Source organism: Canis aureus, chromosome 31 (assembly GCF_053574225.1).
Source record: "Canis aureus isolate CA01 chromosome 31, VMU_Caureus_v.1.0, whole genome shotgun sequence".
Lineage (NCBI taxonomy): Eukaryota > Metazoa > Chordata > Mammalia > Carnivora > Canidae > Canis > Canis aureus.
In genome coordinates this window covers 8,476,510-8,491,794 of record NC_135641.1, presented here as the reverse complement: position 1 = coordinate 8,491,794, position 15,285 = coordinate 8,476,510, and the positions used below count along the sequence as shown (strand labels likewise).

Here is a 15,285-nt window from a genome sequence, read left to right as displayed (position 1 = left end):
TCAACATTATGGGGTGAAAATTTCAGTCTCCTAAGTGGAGTAGTCCATATGTTTTATTAATGCTCTTTTCCTTTAGGAGCATGTCTTCTGGGTGGTGTCTTTAAACACATTGTTCATTCTTGTTTTTGGTAAGTGGCGTTTATGCTGTTATTTAAGATACTGTGATAGGAGTTTAGTTTTCTGGGAGCCTCGTTAGAGCGTTTTATTTTTGTTTGTAAGCACTGGAATACATGAAACAGTTTTAGATAGTCATCCTGTACAGGAAGACGCCAGGTATACAAATACTTTTCTTTCCTAAGCAACGTGAACTACAGTTACCTACCGTCTCTGCTTCTTTTGGGCATTTCCATCTCTTTTCATAGAAGTTGATTTTAGACTGACTTGAGATATGCAGCAGCTTGTCTCTGGAACTGATTTTGTGCTGATTATCTGTGTGTTCTTCCCTTTGACAGAAGATCTTGTTTCTTCTCTCAGAATCCTGCCCAAGACCTTACCAGAGACCCTGGCTTGGGAGCTGTCACTAGAGATGAATATAGTCTTGAGAGAGTAGACCTCTCCCAAGTGGTGTGAAAGCCCTATAGAACCAGATTCCAGTAAACACAAAGTTACTTCTAAACACTTTTCCAACCGCAGCTGTGAGAATTTTGTGACCAAGCATGAGTCCCTTTTTTTGGGAGTAATGGAGAAAGGAAGAGAGGGGTGACAGGTTTTTCTGCTTTGAGAAAGATAAAAGAAAATGAAGCAAAACAATGCCTTAAAATTCAGTTCTTGCATCTCTCAAGGGATTGAAAGTGGAGTCTGATAGAGACAGGATCTTGTTAGATTGTGCTGTGATTTGTGTCTCTTAGAGGCACCTGGGCTCCAGATCACTCTATAGAGATGATCTTTGAGAAATTCCTTCTTGATGCAGGTGAGTTATCCCCCAATCCTGCCTAGGAGGTAGAATAAAGATTTCCCAAGTTTCTTCCGCTGAATCCTAAAGCAAGTATGCTTTGGATTGGGGACCATGTTGCAACACAGAAAGCAGTTGTCTTCAACAGGAAACTATGTAGTCAAGAAGATACTGAATTATATATAAATTTGAAGATGCGACAAATTAATTTCTCATATTCCCTATAAAATATGAACAAAGTTAATTTACAGATATCTTGTTCAAACATAATTGTCTTAAAAGTTCCAGTGATGCTTAATTTTTAGTAGCCATTTAAAATGGTGCAAATTAACAGGACACTCATTCTTTGTTTCCTTTTGCATAGGGGGGGTGAAACATAAAAATGCAGATTATTCTGCATACCTTTTTCTTTCTTTTTTTTTTTTTAAGCACTTGTTAGCATTTAATGAACCTCCCCCTATGTGGCTTCAAGCTACCAGAACGCAGGCTCCCCCCACACCCTTTATCTTCTCCTCAGCTCTTCTACTGAAGAATTTGGCCTTTACGATGACAGGCTGTTTTGGGTGCTTTCCCTTTCCCAAAACTTTGTAGTAGCCCGATCGCACCACATCGATAATAGGAGCAGCTCCAGTCTTGTTTTTGGTGGCATTTACCCGTGTCTGCTCACTGACTAAGGTCCATAGTTTATCAAGGTTGACAGTTGGGTTATTTTTCCATTTTGATAAGACAACAGTGCTACTTTGGTAGAAAAGATTTTCTCAACTTCCTTATCAAATGACTTTGTATATCTCAATGTGTTGCAGAAATGGAAAAATTTCCTGTAATTTTGAAAAGGATTTTATAGAATAAAACATAAAGTAACTTTCTTTGTTCATTTAAAAAAAAAAAAAAAGGTTGACAGTTGGGCAGAAGCTCTGGTTCCTCTTTAAGTGGTAATGTCTCATACCGACTTTTCCAAAGTAACCTGGGTGATATTTGTCGAAGTTGATCCTGTGATGATGCATGCCACCAGCATTACCCTGGCCTCCTGGGTGCTTCCAGTGTTTGCCGATGCGGCTGTGGCCATGGCTCACGTGGCCCCGAAGTTTCCGGGTCTTCCCCAGTCTGGATGGCATGTTGGCGGCCCAGAGGAAAAAGGGCCATACCTTTTTCTTTATGTAGAACAATTGGTATATAGAGAGTGTGAAACTATTCTGATTCTTGGCCAAATTTTCTTTCAGAGAAAAATGATCTGTAGATTTAGTCTTTGTTCTTATAAGAAAACGTTAATGCTAAGTTAATGTTTGGAGGAAAGAGTCACCTTTAACATCTGAATTACAGTGGGGCACCTGGCTGGCTCAGTGGGAGGAGCATGCAAATCTTGATCTTCGGGTCAGGAATTTGAGCTTCATGTTGAGGGTAGAGATTTTGGGAAAAAAATGAACTTTAAGAAGTTTAAAAAAAAAACTTAAAAAAAAAAAACCACATGAATTGTAGAAAAGGTAACATATAAAACATATCTCATGGAAGTAAAATTTTTTTCTAATCCAACCTCCTCAGTTTATACTATAAAAAAATTGTTTTAGTAAATCTATGTGTATTATAATTCGGATCTTTTGAAATGAACCAAGTTTTCCTCTTTTTAGGAGTATATTTTCCCTTAAAGGTGAATGATCACTGGGATGAAGCACATCTTTCTTTCCTGCTTGGAGTGCTCTGCTGGAATTTTCTACCTGCAGTTTTGGACATTTGTCGTGTATTTTGCAGAATTAGAACCTTAAAATGCAACTATCTCCTTGTAGAAGGGAATGATACTGAGAAAGTGACCTTTGTCAGGTTTAATCCCATTCGGTAGTAAAATGGAATAGAGAGGTCAGGCAAAAGTTGGTCGAAACAGGCTTTTAATGGGACGCTGTTGTGTGAAGTTCCACAGCCCGCAGGGGAGGGAGAGAGCGGGGGAAGTCTCGCGGGAAGATAGGGGCAGGGTGGCATTTCAGTTACGACAAGGGTTACAGGTCTTTGTTTTTTTTTTTTTTTTTTTTTTTTTTTTTTTTTTTTTGGTTACAGGTCTTTGTAAGCTAAGTTAGGGTAGGGCAGCAAGGCAGCGTCGGCAGGAAAGATGGGGGTGGGGCGGCAAGGCGGCGTCATTGGGAGGTTGCTGGCCTGGGGTCGGCCGTTTTGAGGTTTTGAGGTTCCCAGTCTCGCCAGCCCAATAACCTTAATTTGGGATACTTATCTAGTGGTTGCTGTGTAATGGGATAGAAATTGATTGTTAACAATTGGTGCCTCGGGCAAATATTTAGATATGTAAATAGAGTTGGAACTTGAAAATTTGCCTTTCCCAGGGGCCTGTTTGAGTCATCCTCAGAGTTGGGTGAAACAACAAAATAGGAAAAACTCTGCATATAGTTTTTTTTTTTTTTAATTCCTTAAGAATTTCTTGTGCTTTATATTATAATACACATATTAGTAAAAAAATGTGTATATAACTTATAAATTCCAATATGTTGGGAATACTTGTTCAGAAAAATTTCTACCCATGGAATACTTAATTAAAAAGGTTCTGAGGCCAGATCCCTATAAATTCACTCTGACTTTTGTCTTAATGATTGGATCTCCTCCTTCCCTGAAAATCTATGCTACTTAATTAATTTTGCCATAAGGAAAATAATTCAATTTTATTAAGGAAAAAAATTTTATTAACATGACAAGAAGACTTGAAGAGACTATAAAAATTTTTACTATGAAAATTTTAAGAATAGTTTTTCATTTAACCATAGTATTATTGTCACACTGTACTAAATTAACAGATTTCAGTATTTCCTGACAATCCATCATATTAAAAATTCCTAGATTGGCTCCTTCAGTGTCATTTTACGGTTGGTTCATTTGAGGGAGGATACAAATAGGGGCTACATTACTTTTGGTTAAGTTCCTTTTTTTTTTTTTTTTTTAAGATTTTATTTATTTATTCATGAGAGACACACAGAGAGAGGCAGAGACATAGGCAGAGGGAGAAGCAGGCTCCCTGCCGGAAGCCCAATGCAGGACTCAGGACTTGATCCCTGGACTCCAAGATCACGCCATGCTGAGCTACCCAGGCGTGTCCCAAGTTTAAGTTCCTTTTGATCTAGGATATTCTTCTCTTTGCTCCCCTCATCCACCCCTACCCTAGTTTGTCATTGATTTGTTAAAGAGTGCTTTGGATTCTACATTTGTTCAGTTGCATCCTGTATGACGTCCACCACCTTGTTCCTTTGTCTCCATACTTCCTTTAAACTGGAACATCTAAGTAACATCTTAGGTAACCTGAACCTGTTTGTTCAGAAGAAGCAAGACAGGTGTGCAATTCTTTCCCTCCAGTTACCAGCTTTCAGGGTGTAAGGAATTGATGTGCTATTTTCATGGATGAGGGAAGTGTTTTTTCTTCTGCTTTTTTTTCTTTTGTGTTTCATTTTGTTTGTTTTGTTTGGCTTTCCCCTTTTTGAGTATTATGAACTTGTGGATTTGTAAAGCATTCAGTGTATTTCCATCAGTTTCTGTCATTCTTTGATGCTCATATCATCCTTTCTTTGGCGTGTAAGACCCTCTTCATGATGGTTCCTCTGTCCTTTTGCCATGAGCCTATTAGATCTTTGATATCTTTGTTGTTGTCTGGCTATAGGGAATGTCCTAGGCAGTACATTTTTGGCTCCAGTTCGGAATCTTCCATTTCTGAAAAAAGTCCTGGTTTCTTTTATTGTGGGTTGGTACTATGTTCATTGTTTTGGTTTTGAAGTTTTCATTTAATTTTTCTCCCCCTTTTAGCATTTTGCCCTTACCACATTGGTCATTTCTCCCTTGTTGGTTTGGGATTTGAAGAACATGTGAGTATAATACTTTTACAAACTTGCTTTCATTACTTGCCTCCAAATTGGGTATTTGTTGAATAAACGATAGTGTTGTAAAGAGTGCCTTCATTTCTCAGTTTGCCTTATGCAAAGGCATAGTTATGCAACATGATCTCATTATTTTTTTAAACTAACAGTGGCTCAAGACCTACGAGGTCATGTTGCTAGTTAAGAAAAACATGTTCTGAATCCTGTGTTGCACTATCTTCCTTCCTGTTGGGTGGGCCAAAGGCACACTATTGAAAGGTTTTCTTATAGGCTGATTTTTGACCCATTCCATTAACTTGTATGTTCCCTTCTTTCCCTTTTCTTCAACTTTTCCATAGTGAATTTAGAAAAGTAACAGTATACCAGTCAGCTAAAAAAAAAGGGTTGATCTGTCTTGGAATGATAGGCTATACTGTTTTCTAAAGAATTTATTTTAATTTTGACATTCTGTTGTTTTTAAAGGTAGATAAATATTGGGATGTCAACTACAACTGTTTTCCAGGAGCCCCAGAAAGAACTAGTCTTTTAAGGAAGAACTAATATTTTTGGAATGTTCTGTTCAATTTATGTATGTGAATCCTGAAAGATCATTCTGAAGTGTTCTGAAAGAGCAAGGAGATGTGTTCCAATATTCAGTGCAGCTTTCAGTTCTTGCTGGTTGAACACAAAAACTTGAAAGGTTCAGATACATGCTTTGATAAATTTGAATTTCCAAACTACCAGCACTTGCTGTCTCAAATTCAGGAATCTAAAATATTTGTCACTGTCCAAACTTTTAATTTCTGTAAGTTGAAAATGGAACAGATTTGGAAAGCAAGGGAAACTTAAACAATCACTTCTGGGGGTAGGAGGTGAGGCTGAGTAGTACCTGGTGGGTGGGCTGCTCAGACAGTGCGCTGCTACTTTCATTGCTCAGCCCACAGTCCCTCTCAGGGGTAGAATAGAGTGCAGACTAGTGTAGTACAACTTTGGTTTTTATAAAATTTAATTTACTCTGATTTTATTTTGTTTGAGTAGAACACTAGTAGGAGAATCTGGTTTGCAGAGATGTCATTCAAGGGGGTTTTATAGTTTTCTGGTTGTAAGTTGCTGAAACAGTTCACTTTGAGTCTGTTCGTATTATTTACTACATTGTTAAACTGGGAGGTAGACCATATGGTAAAATTAAATTCTATTTATTTTTATTTCTAGGTCCAAGCATCTCATTTTGAAGGTCTAATCACAACCATAGTTGGGTATATACTTTTAGCAATAACACTGATAATTTGTCATGTATCCTTTAATGAACTAACATGGATGTTTGGTGATACTGTTATTCATACTAAAGAGTTGTTCCTGTTAAGGACAAATCTGTTTCTCTTCTGTCCTCTCAGTAAATGTTGTAGCTCTTTGTAGTGAGGATGAGGGCATACAAAGCATAAAATAAATTCTATCAAGTAATACATGTTGCCTATATAAGTACCTATTCCTTTGTACCTTTAAATACTCAATTTTTCCTTGACTAAATGCTATAGGGGTTGGCAACTCTTGTTAAATTTCATAGGTCTCGTCGCTTGCTGGGAGTCTGCTATATTGTTGTTAAGGTAATTCCTGTTACAAGTTAATACTGGAAATGATTTCTCCCTGTTTGGATATTGATGGTCTTTGTCTTTACTTAAGGTCTCTTTGTTAGTGGTGGTAGAGATTGGAGTGTTCCCTCTCATTTGTGGATGGTGGCTGGATATCTGTTCCTTGGTAAGTTTGATACTCATTGTATAATTTAATAATGGAAAGGCATCAAAAAGGGAAGTCTTTAGAATGGACTCCTTTTAAGGGAAACTATGTGATAATAATTGGCTTTTTTTCTCCCTGAAAACATCATTGTAAAGTCTTAATGTTAAGAATTTTTCCTGAGTACCTGATTTTTTTGAGGCTTTATGCAAATTTGCCAAGAGTATTTTGACTGGAACTTCTCTAATAACCAGTGAAGAATTTTTGTACTCATTTTACTCTCCTAATTTTATATACCAAGATATTATACATATAAATACCTAGACATTATACACATAAAGGGAACAATCTGATAAGACTGTCTTTGTAATAATAAATTCAACTCTGACCATTTCTTTTAACTAAGATGCTTAATCCTGATTATAATTTTTAATAGCTATCAGTGATAGTCAAGTTTCGACTTTTCAAAAATATTTTGTATATAGAAACATGCTGCCTTTGGTTCTGAGATAACATTTACATTTACTGAGCTTGGGTAGCTCAGTCGGTTAAGCATCTGAGTCTTGGTTTGGCTCATGTCATGATCTCAGGGTTGTGAGATTGAGCCTCACGTATGGCTCCACACTCAGTGGGGAGACTGCTTAAGATTCTGTTCATCTCCCCCTCCCTCCTGTGTGTGTGTGCGCTTGTGCTCTCTCAAAAAAATAAAATTTAATAAAATTTAAAAGAAAACAAAAACTTGTCATGAATGCAGACCTGTAATCATGGAAAGAAGGTATTGGGTTTTTTTTTCTTTAAGAGTTATTTATTAGAGAGAGAGTGTGTGTGAGTGGTGGAGGAGATGGGGCAGAGGGAGGGGGAGAGAGAAACCCAAGGTGCCAAGTGCAGAGAACAACTCAGTGGAGCCTGAGGTGTGGGGCTCGATCTCAGGACCCTGGAATCAGACCTGAGCCAAAACCAAGAATGGGCATGCTCAACCATCTGTGCTACCCAGGCGCCCTGGAAAGAAGGTATTATTAACAAATGGCTCTTTCACAGTAGCAGCATTAGTAAAGTTCTGATTCACCAATTAGTTTATCAGTCTTCTTATATTTAAATTTTTAAAGTGTCATTATACATCCCTGAAGTAGAATCCAAACTTATCATTTATATTTCTGTGATGCTATGAAATGACATTAAAAGAACTGTAATTCTAGAATATCATAATCCATACACACAGTGATTTATTCGCTTCCTAGAAAATAGAGATGTTGATTTGGTAGATGTAAGTGATACAGATCTCTCTCACCTGTTCTGCTTTGATTAGGAAATGTTTGATGCTACTCTGAAAGATCGAGAACTGAGTTTTCAGTCAGCTCCAGGTACTACCATGTTTCTGCATTGGCTAGTGGGAATGGTGTATGTGTTCTACTTTGCTTCCTTCATCCTGTTGCTGAGAGAGGTAAGTTCTACAAGAAAATGCCAACACTGTAAATTTATAGGAAGGACTTTTGTTAGGCTATGACGATCTCCTAACTAGTTTTCTCTAATTTAGTCTAAGAGGGAATAGCTGATGAGTTTGGCTTTATTTCTTTAAACTCTTTTTAGTCGTTTCTTTCAAAAATTGACAAGTTTTAATAGAAATCTGTCTATGATTAGAATTTGAAAGATAAGTAGATTGAGGGGAAAAAACTCAAAGTACTTGTTTTATTTGATAGGTATTAGGACCATCTACTCATACAAGTTGTTGAAATTTTATGTGATGTGAATCTGTCTTGGACTCCATTCAAGGAAATACAGTGCTGGAAATACCCAAAGGGGATATGGTTTTGTAGGATCAAAATGTAAAATAAGTGTTAATCAAGCCCCTTAAGTTTGGAATTATAGTGAGGGTCCTTTATGATTCCAATTCATTTGCCAGATGGGTATCTTCACTAATCCTATTTTTAGAATATAGTCCTTACTGATTTGAAGAGTGCAAGTAGGGTCAGTATTTAATTAGTGTACATCTCATGCTCAGTCATTCTGATGCAGTGGGAAGTACAAAAGGAGTAATTCTGACAAGCGTACTTGCTGCTATATATTCTTTCCTTAAATATTACTGCATATTCACTCTGGGCCAGACATTGTGCTAAGGTAATAGTAAGAAAGAAAAACACAATCCCCATCCTTTTTGATTGTATATCCTGGGAAGCAATACAGCCATCAGACAAGTCAGCTTATTCCATTGAGAGAAGTGATGGAGAAGTGCAGGGCAGGAAAATGTGCAGGGCTGCCAGAGGAGACCACCTAATCCAGTGTGAATACAATACAAAAGCACCAAGGCTTAATGCTATTCTTGGTGTACTTTGTTCTTTGAGAGATTGAGGAGTTAAAGACGAGGCTAGGGTCAAAGTGTTCTCCTGAATTATATAGTGAAAGTTTAGTAAAGTTTATTTGCAAAGAAAACTTGTATTCTTTCTTTTTTTTTTTTAAGATTTTATTTATTTATTCATGAGAGACATAGAGAGAGGGGCAGACACATAGGCAGAGGGAGAACCAGGCTCCCTGCAGGGAGCCTGATAACGAGACTTGATCCTAGGACCCTGGGATCATGCTCTGATCTGAAAGCAGATGCTCAACCATTGAGCAACCCAGGGGTCCCTGTATTCTTTCTTTGAAATAAGCAATTGACACTAATCTTTTCAAAACTGTAATTATGTGTAACCTCTGAATTACAGTGTTAAGTGATAAAATTTTTTACATTAGAGTTTTTCATCTTCTCAGTGTGGTGGGTTTTTTATTGGTACAGAATCCTCATATTGGGGAGCTGGATGGAATCTTAGAGGTCGTATACCCCCTCACTCGGAAGATGGAGAAATACAGTTTGGGCAGTTAAGGGGCTTTACATGGGGTAACTCAATGAATTTGGACCACCAAGGACTAATACCTAGACTCTGTCACCCACAGCCTCTTGGGTTAATGATTGCCCTGTCACCCACAGCCTCTTGGGTTAATGATTTCCATTAAGAAAGGGAAAAAAGATGTAGACAGTAGAATGAAAATGCTGAGAAACTTTAGGGTTTCTTAATAAGGTAATTCCTCTTGGGAGTATAAGACTGGAATCAGTTCTTCTATTTAGAGCATTTATAAATTGCAGTTAATTCTTTTACCAGATGATGCAATACAGTGACAGTTTATTATTATTATTTTTATTTCTTATTTATTTATTTTTAAAAATTTTATTCGAGAGAGAGAGAGAAAGGCAAAGGAAGAAGCAGGCTCTTAGCAAGGAGCCCGATGTGGGACTCGATCCTGGATCCCAGGGATCATTACATGAGCCGAAGGCAGACACTCAGCTGCTGAGCCCCCCAGGCGTCCCATAGTGACAGTTTTTTTTCAAAAAAGCTTTTCACCTCAGAGACTTAGATTTCTTGACAAAATTTTTTTTAAAATATTTTATTTATTTATTCATGAGAGACACACAGAGAGAGAGAGAGAGAGAGAGAGGCAGAGACACAGGCAGAGGGAGAAGCAGGCTCCATGCAGAGAGCCTGATGTGGGACTCAATCCCAGGACTCCAGGATCATGCCCTGGGCCAAAGGCAGGCGCTAAACCGCTGAGCCACCCAGGGATCCCTGATTTCTTGACAAATTGTACTTAAATTTTTTTCATAGAATGAATAAAAGCATCAAAGGACATCAAACAAAAGATACAGTTTTTATATAGGTTCAGATTTAGGAACTTTTTCTTTCTTTGTTTCTTTCTCTCTCTCTCCCCCTCTTCCTCCCTCCCTCCCTCCCTCCCTCCCTTCCTTCCTTCCTTCCTTCCTTCCTTCTTATATTTGTTTATTTGAGAGAGAGTACACAGTCAGGGAGAGGGAGAAGCAGGCTCCTTGCTGAGCAGGGACTCCAGGATCATGACCTGAGCTGAAGGCAGATGCTTAACTGACTGAACCACCCAGGCACCCCACAGACTTCTTTTCATAAGAAAGAGAGCCATGTGAATTTTCTGGTGCCCATTTTTTTAAGAAGCCAAAATTCTAAGAGCTTATTTTTATGTTAATATTTTAGTTCATATACAGAGTCTGAAGATATTTATAGTTTTTTTTTTTAAGATTTTTTTTTTTTTATTCATGAGAGAGACAGAGAGAGAAAGATGCAGAGACACAGGCAGAGGGAGAAGCAAGCCCCCATGCAGGGAGCCTGACGTGGAACTTGATCCCAGGTCTCCAGGATCATACCTTGGGCTGCAGGCGGCGCTAAACCGCTGTGCCACGGGGGCTCCCCGAGTATTTATAGTTTTTAAAATATATTTGCAGGTACTTCGACCTGGTGTCTTATGGTTTCTAAGAAATTTGAATGATCCAGATTTTAATCCAGTACAGGAAATGATCCATTTGCCCATTTATAGGCATCTCCGAAGATTTATCTTGTCAGTGGTGAGCATACCTTTTTATTGTTTTTCAGGTGAAGTCTGTTACCCTTTTGTTTTATGGGGGGTTTTTTTGGGTCAGGGATTGGTAGAGTAGCTATATTAAATAATCTATGTTTATCAAAGCTTGTAGAACTTCATCGTCAAATAGCTGTTTTATTGGTTACTTTGATAAAGTAAATAAAATGCTTACTAAGACAAAAATGCTGTCTAGTTCTTCAGTGGCATAATTGCCAAATTATGGGTTTCTGAATTACATTAAATTTCATTGGAGCAAAAAAAAAAAAAAAATTCAGTGGAGCAGTGGAGATATATTAATAGCTTCTGAATTAACTCTTAACAGAAGTATGTCAAAGCTTTTTCCCCCGCATAGAAGAAATCCTCTAGTTAAAGCTAAGTGTCTCTGAAATAAAATTTTAAAAGCAATATTGTGCCCTTTGGAAAATTTTTAGCCGTTAACATTAGGATCATGTCTTAAAATACTTACAGGTAATTTATTAAGTTGCAGGCAATTCTGGTCCTTCATTGTAAGTTTCTGAGTCTCTGTTCAAATACCATGCAGTGGTTATCTTTTGTGGCTCCTGTTAAAGCCCTTGTGTCCTAGAGAGAGAGGAGCTGCCTTCCCAAGAATGCATTCTCTCCAGAATGACCCAAGTCTAGTGTGTGGAGTGAGAGCACTCTGGGCCATGCATGGGTGTAGACTTGGATTGTGTATTGGTTGAGTATGTTCAGAAGTCTGCTTGTCTCTCATGGGAATGATTCACAGTGGTGTCATGTCTTTTTTTCTTACTGCAGATTGTCTTTGGCTCCATTGTCCTCCTGATGCTCTGGCTTCCTATACGTATAATTAAGAGTTTGCTGCCTAATTTTCTTCCATACAATGTCATGCTCTACAGGTGAGTTTTTGAATTTGGAAGCTTTACTAATTTAGCTCCGTTGATATCAGAGTGCATATATTTAAAACATTCATTTCTTAACAGATATTGGAAATCATGTGATAGTTGCATTTTTGCCATTTTAGATTATATAAACATTAGTTTAGCAGGTTCATTTTCCAAAGGAAGACTTAATTATTTTTCTGCAAATGAAGTATGCCTTTGTTCAGCATTGAAATGTTTACTACTTAATGAGAGCATGTTAGCCACAAACATCTTTTATATGAAAAGCACATCATAAGGTATGTAACCATAGTTGTACATTTAATTATAGATTAAAAATAAGATATAAGGCGTATGGATGGAAAATCTTTTTGATTTAAAAGCTTAAATCACCCAGAAACCTACTCTCTACCACTCCTCCTATATTCCTTTTTTCAGTTACTTGGTATTACAGAAATCTGCCAAGAAATTGGATTTCTTCCTCAGATTTCTCATTAGTCTTTAAATTTTTTAAGTCTCATCTTTAAGAAGTTTTATTTAATTATTTTAGAGAGAGAGTGTGTGGATGGGGGAAGAGGCAGAGAGAGGAGAGAGAGAGAATCCTTAAGTGATTCCCCACTGAGCATGGAGCCCTAAGGGCTGGCTCCCAGGACTCTGAGATCATGACGTGAGCTGAATTCAAAAGTCAGAGGCTTAGCCAACTCAGCCACCCAGGCACTCCAAGTCTAATTTTTAAAAATCTTTTATCTAATCCAACTTGATTTACTACTTCCTTAGCTTAGGCCTTCCTCTTGTTCTCCATTATAAACCATCCTTTACACCCCTGCCTCTTCCTCCATAATCTACATGATAATATCTGGGTCTTTTAAAAAGACATGCACAGATTGGTATGATTTCACATGGACTTTTCAACATTCTGTTCCAACATTGTCTGACTTGAATTCTGCTCTCCAGCCATGCTCCTCTCCATTAAGTCTCCCTAAAATACCTAGCTATTCCTGTCTTTTCCTTTCTGCTTGTAATAACCTTCTTCACCATGTTTGCCAGACAAGCTTTTGTTATCTTTCCTCAAAATCCAAATTAAGATTTTTTTTTTTTAAGATTTTTCTTACTCATGAGACACAGAGAGGCAGAGACAGGCAGAGGGAGAAGAAGGCTCCTTGCAGGGAGCCCGATGAGGGACTCGATCCCTAGACCAGGATCACGCCCTGAGACACTCAACTGCTGAGCCACCCAGGCATCCCCCAAATTAAGATTTTTATCCTCTGAGTTGTTCCCTAACTAGTGTAAGTCATCACTTCTTCCTTATGTGTTTGTGTCTGGTCATAGAACCAGGAAGCACAGATTTTGGCTTTATATATTGTTAGGATAGACTGATTTTCGTAGTCTGTTATACCTAGAAGTTTAACAAAATTTTTGGATTACGTAGCATTTTTTAGTCCATTCTTCCATTAAAAAAATCGAGTTCGGGCAGCCCCGGTGGTGCACCGGTTTAGCGCTGCCTGCAGCCCAGAGCGTGATCCTGGAGACCTGGATCGAGTCCCACATCAGGCTATCTGTATGATGCCTGCTTCTCCCTCTGCCTGTGTCTCTGCCTCTCTCTCTCTGTCTCTATGAATAAATAAATAAAATCTTTCAAAAAAAAATCGAGTTCCCATTATATACCTGACACTTTTCTGTGCACTGGGTATATAACAGTGAACAAAGCAGAATCAAGAAGATTCTGTTCTTGTGGAGCTTACATTTCAGGGAGGAGGAGACTCGATAAAAATAGATCAAACATAAAGTATATTAGGGGCCATAAATACTATAGGGAAAAAATGAAGCAGACAAAGGAAATAAAGTGGTCAGGATGGGGTTGTAATTTAGAATAAGTGATAAGGACCTGCAGAGGGGACAGTTGAGGAAAGCCTTGAAGGAGGTGATGAGTGAGTGAGCCATGTGGATTCCTGGAGATAGTGTCCTTGCAGGGGGTCAGGCAAGTGCAGTGATGCTGAGGCCTCTTTGAGGAGCAGCAGGAAGGCCAGGCCAGTTTGGCCAGAGTAGAAGAAATAAAGCATGTGGTAGTTGGCTGTGACGTTAGAAATGTCATGGAAAGCTAGATCCTAGAGAGTATCATAGCTCTAGTGTAAGCACTTTGGTCTAACTTGAGTGATTTGGGGAGTTCTTAGAAAGACTTGAATAGAAGAGTGATCTGATACAGGTTAACATGTCACTGTGGCTGCTGTGATGAGAAGAGACTGGGTCAGGGTAGCCAGGGCAGGAGGCCAGCCAAGAGGATAGTGTAGTAGTCATGGTGAGAGGTGAGGAAGTCTGACGTGAAGGAAGTAGCAGTGCAGGTCATGAGAAATGGTGAGTTTTGTTTTTTTTTTTTTTTAAAGATTTTATTTATTTATTCATGAGACACACAGAGAGAGAGAGAGAGAGGCAGAGACACAGACAGAGGGAGAAGCAGGCTCCACACAGGGAGCCCGACGTGGGATTAGATCCCGGGTCTCCAGGATCAGGTCCTGGGCTGCAGGCGGCGCTAAACCGCTGGGCCACCCGGGCTGCCCCCAGAAATGGTGAGTTTTAGGGTATTATTAGGGTCCACTCAACAGGGCTCTGGCTGTTTGAGTGTGGAGTGAAAAAAAGGCAGTCAAGGATCCAAGTTTCTGTTCTGAATACCTGGAAGGATGGAGTTACCATTTATGGAGATGAAGGAGCTGTGGGAGAGCAGGATTAAAAGGGAAGAGTGGGAATTTGATAATGATCAATTTAAGATGTCTCATGTCAAGAGGAGACATGGAGTTGGCACTTTGGATATAAAGTTAGGAGTTAAGAAAGATGTCTGAGTGGTACGTAGAAATTTACAGAAACATGGTATTTTCAGCCACATGAGTTTGCATTTGTCCAGAGAGCATGTATAGAGGAGAGGAGAGAGGACCAGAGCTTGGGGCCCCCGTTGTCTCTAGCCCAGGGAGCTGAACAGGAATTAATGGATCTAGATAGACATCTAGTGAGAAAGTGTTTGAGGAGCAAGGGGTGGGTGACCAATTGTGTAACATGATACAATATAGCTAGTGAGGTGAGGACCAAGACCTGACCATTACATTTAACACAGAGGTCATTGGCGACCCTTATGGGGAACAGTCGTGGAGGAGTCTAAGGGAGAAGCTTTAAGAGGAGAGTGGGGGGACTGGTGATAATGACGATGAGTTCATAAGAGTCCTCAAGGAGTTTTGTGGTCATCCCATCAAAGTTCAATGTGATACAGTTATAATGGAAAATAAAGTCACACTGTAAATTACAGCTGTTTATAATTGTCTTAGTGATGCTCCAGTGAGTGAACTGTCCCTTGAGCTGCTTCTGCTTCAGGTGGTCTTGCCAGCATTACTTGAGCAGGGACACACGCGGCAGTGGCTGAAGGGGCTTGTGCGAGCATGGACCGTTACCGCTGGATACTTGCTGTAAGTAGACCGCTGATAACCCTTCTAACAAGGTATGTTCCATGCCCCACTCAGGAAATAGTTTTAGGAACAGACCATTTAGTGATATTTGCAGGTGTATATAATAC

The 15,285-nt window shown here is 38.9% G+C and overlaps 1 protein-coding gene across 5 annotated transcripts in view; it reads left to right on the top strand.

The window, feature by feature from the left end:
- Nucleotides 1-15,285, top strand: part of MARCHF6 (membrane associated ring-CH-type finger 6) — an 82,165-nt gene that overhangs the window by 42,625 nt on the left and 24,255 nt on the right. For all 5 annotated transcript variants that reach the window (XM_077879581.1, XM_077879582.1, XM_077879580.1 and 2 more), the window contains exons 10-18: nt 77-128; nt 4,679-4,737; nt 5,941-6,021; nt 6,264-6,332; nt 6,409-6,483; nt 7,766-7,900; nt 10,739-10,858; nt 11,647-11,747; nt 15,041-15,178. In XM_077879581.1, coding sequence (XP_077735707.1) covers nt 77-128; nt 4,679-4,737; nt 5,941-6,021; nt 6,264-6,332; nt 6,409-6,483; nt 7,766-7,900; nt 10,739-10,858; nt 11,647-11,747; nt 15,041-15,178 — 830 coding nt within the window. The remainder of the gene's footprint in view (nt 1-76; nt 129-4,678; nt 4,738-5,940; nt 6,022-6,263; nt 6,333-6,408; nt 6,484-7,765; nt 7,901-10,738; nt 10,859-11,646; nt 11,748-15,040; nt 15,179-15,285) is intronic.